The sequence below is a fragment of the Laetiporus sulphureus genome, assembly GCF_001632365.1.
Source record: "Laetiporus sulphureus 93-53 unplaced genomic scaffold LAESUscaffold_39, whole genome shotgun sequence".
NCBI classification, from domain to species: Eukaryota; Fungi; Basidiomycota; class Agaricomycetes; order Polyporales; family Laetiporaceae; genus Laetiporus; species Laetiporus sulphureus.
Window position 1 is genome coordinate 4927 of NW_024468548.1, and position 1995 is coordinate 6921.

General features: G+C 58.9%; 1 protein-coding gene across 1 annotated transcript; it reads right to left on the reverse strand.

The window, feature by feature from the left end:
* Window positions 1–185: 185 nt before the first annotated feature.
* Window positions 186–1547, reverse strand: LAESUDRAFT_729033 (uncharacterized protein). Its single transcript, XM_040909559.1, has 2 exons — window positions 1241–1547; window positions 186–753 (listed from the first exon to the last, which is right to left on the reverse strand). The coding sequence occupies exons 1-2, from the start codon at window positions 1253–1255 to the stop codon at window positions 565–567; spliced, it is 204 nt and encodes a 67-aa protein (XP_040761202.1). The 5' UTR covers window positions 1256–1547; the 3' UTR covers window positions 186–564.
* Between the last annotated feature and the right edge of the window lie 448 nt (window positions 1548–1995).

A 1995-nucleotide genomic window follows, 5' to 3' on the forward strand; every position in this document is an offset into this window, starting at 1 on the left:
CTCCCGTGCACAGCACGTTTCCGGGGCTAGCATAGATGAACACACTTCCATCTCGCCCATGCCTGTCTTTCCCAGACCGTGGACGGCGGCCACCGTGACATCCGTTGAGGACTCTCCGGACGCGGCGTGCCGCTCTTCACTCGACCACCAACACCCACGCCTCGCAAGACCAATGGATACGTACCGACAGCAAACCTCCGACCGGGACCTTGGACGCAGCGGCATCCGTCGCTCCTCGCGTAAGTCACGTCCACACGATGTTCTGGGTAGACCGTCGCTGACACTGTTCCCGGCCCAGACTCGCTACCTAGACTGTCCTGGTACGCTGTGCATGCAGATCGCGGCTGTCTGACCACTGAGTACTGATACGCACCAGGACGACTCGCACACGCGGACAGCAAGCCCATCCGACCTGGACACCGTTCCATCCACCGCTCTTCCGTAAGTCCACTCGAACGCCTCGCCCGTTGCCCGTCGCTCACATGCCTCCCCGCGCAGACCGCGTTCATTTGCCTCGCAAGCAGGTAAGCCCACGCCCGCCGGTCTCGCACCCACCTCCTCACCTCACATCGTGGCCAGGCCGCCCGGACGGACCAAGACCGAGGAGAACGGGTTCGGAGGGTTGCCTTTGATGGGTGGATGTAATAGGGTAGAGGAAATGGCATTGAGGCAAGCGTCGGAAGGACCGATGACAGCGACCGTGAGTGATGGGACGCGGCGCACCTGGGGAGGTCGCGAACGCACTTTAGATTGCTGAGACGGCATGCATGATGAGCGGCGCATGACCGGTATGAGCGTGCGCGAGATGCAGTGAAGAGGCTCGGTCCTGTGAGAGAGCGACATGGCTCACCCGAGTCGGTATGAGTGTCTCGCCGGCACGTAATGGAGGTCAGTCCACGCGCGATAGCCAGCAAGGCGAGAAATGAGCGCCGCAAAAGATGCGTGCTCCAGCGCGCACCACCGCCATCGCTCGGCGTGTCTTGGAGGCATGCAACTGGCCCCCGATGTGGTATGCGGACGCGCGAGGGGTTCATCGCAGTGAGGACGGATAGGGAGGCATTCGCAAGTGCCCAGCAGGACCATGCGGCGTGACGGTCTCGGACTGTGCTCACGTCCTCAATTCACATCATCGCCTATACGCTGAAGGCCGTCCGGCGAATGGAGGAGTATATTGAATTGAAAATGAGTAGTACAGGGAGGGGATATGGGAATAGAAACAATAAATGGCGAGATATCATACCTGAGAAGTGCCCATATCGCCTGCGAGTCATGCGTCCCGTCCATCGCCGCCTCGTCCAACAGCGTTGCCCATGAAGCAGCTGGCAAGGCGCGCCGCCGCACCGTTAGCATCGCGACACCAGCTCCTTGAGCTCCGCCATCTCCAGCTCGACGACGGTCGTGTTCTTGCCGTGCCATGTTCGCACCACCCTCGCCTTTGGCTGATTGTCTCGAGGTCCTGTAGCGCTGTCTCGAGCGCCGACATTCCGACATCCCAGTGGCGTGTACGTCGTCCTCAATAGATGCATAGGAGGCATTCTCGTTCAGTGGCATGCGCCGTTCCTGCTGCGTGTGGACAACATCGGGAATGGGAGAGGATCCTAAGAGGGCGTGGAGGCGAAGAAGATCATGGATGCGGGAGGCCTCGTGAGCGATGACATCATGGTCGGCATGATCAAAGACCGTGTAAGAACGGGTGCGTACTTCACTGAATGTATGTTGCCTATCGATTCTACCAAGCCTTGCGCATCGTGGCTTGTTGCTGGCCAGATGATTGACATGTTTGATTGTTTCATGTCGCTCCGCCGGTGGCGTCTTTGGCTACTGAGTACTGAATATATTCGAGGTCTGGCAAGAGGAGTCGCTTTCCCAGGCGTTTGGCAAGGTCGAAGAAGATTTGCAGCCACGATCTCAGTCATGCTCCGCATATGTTCACTTCCATCTGAATCTTTGATCAACCGTGATAAGGGGCATCTTGGGCGCTGCATGCGGCCCATG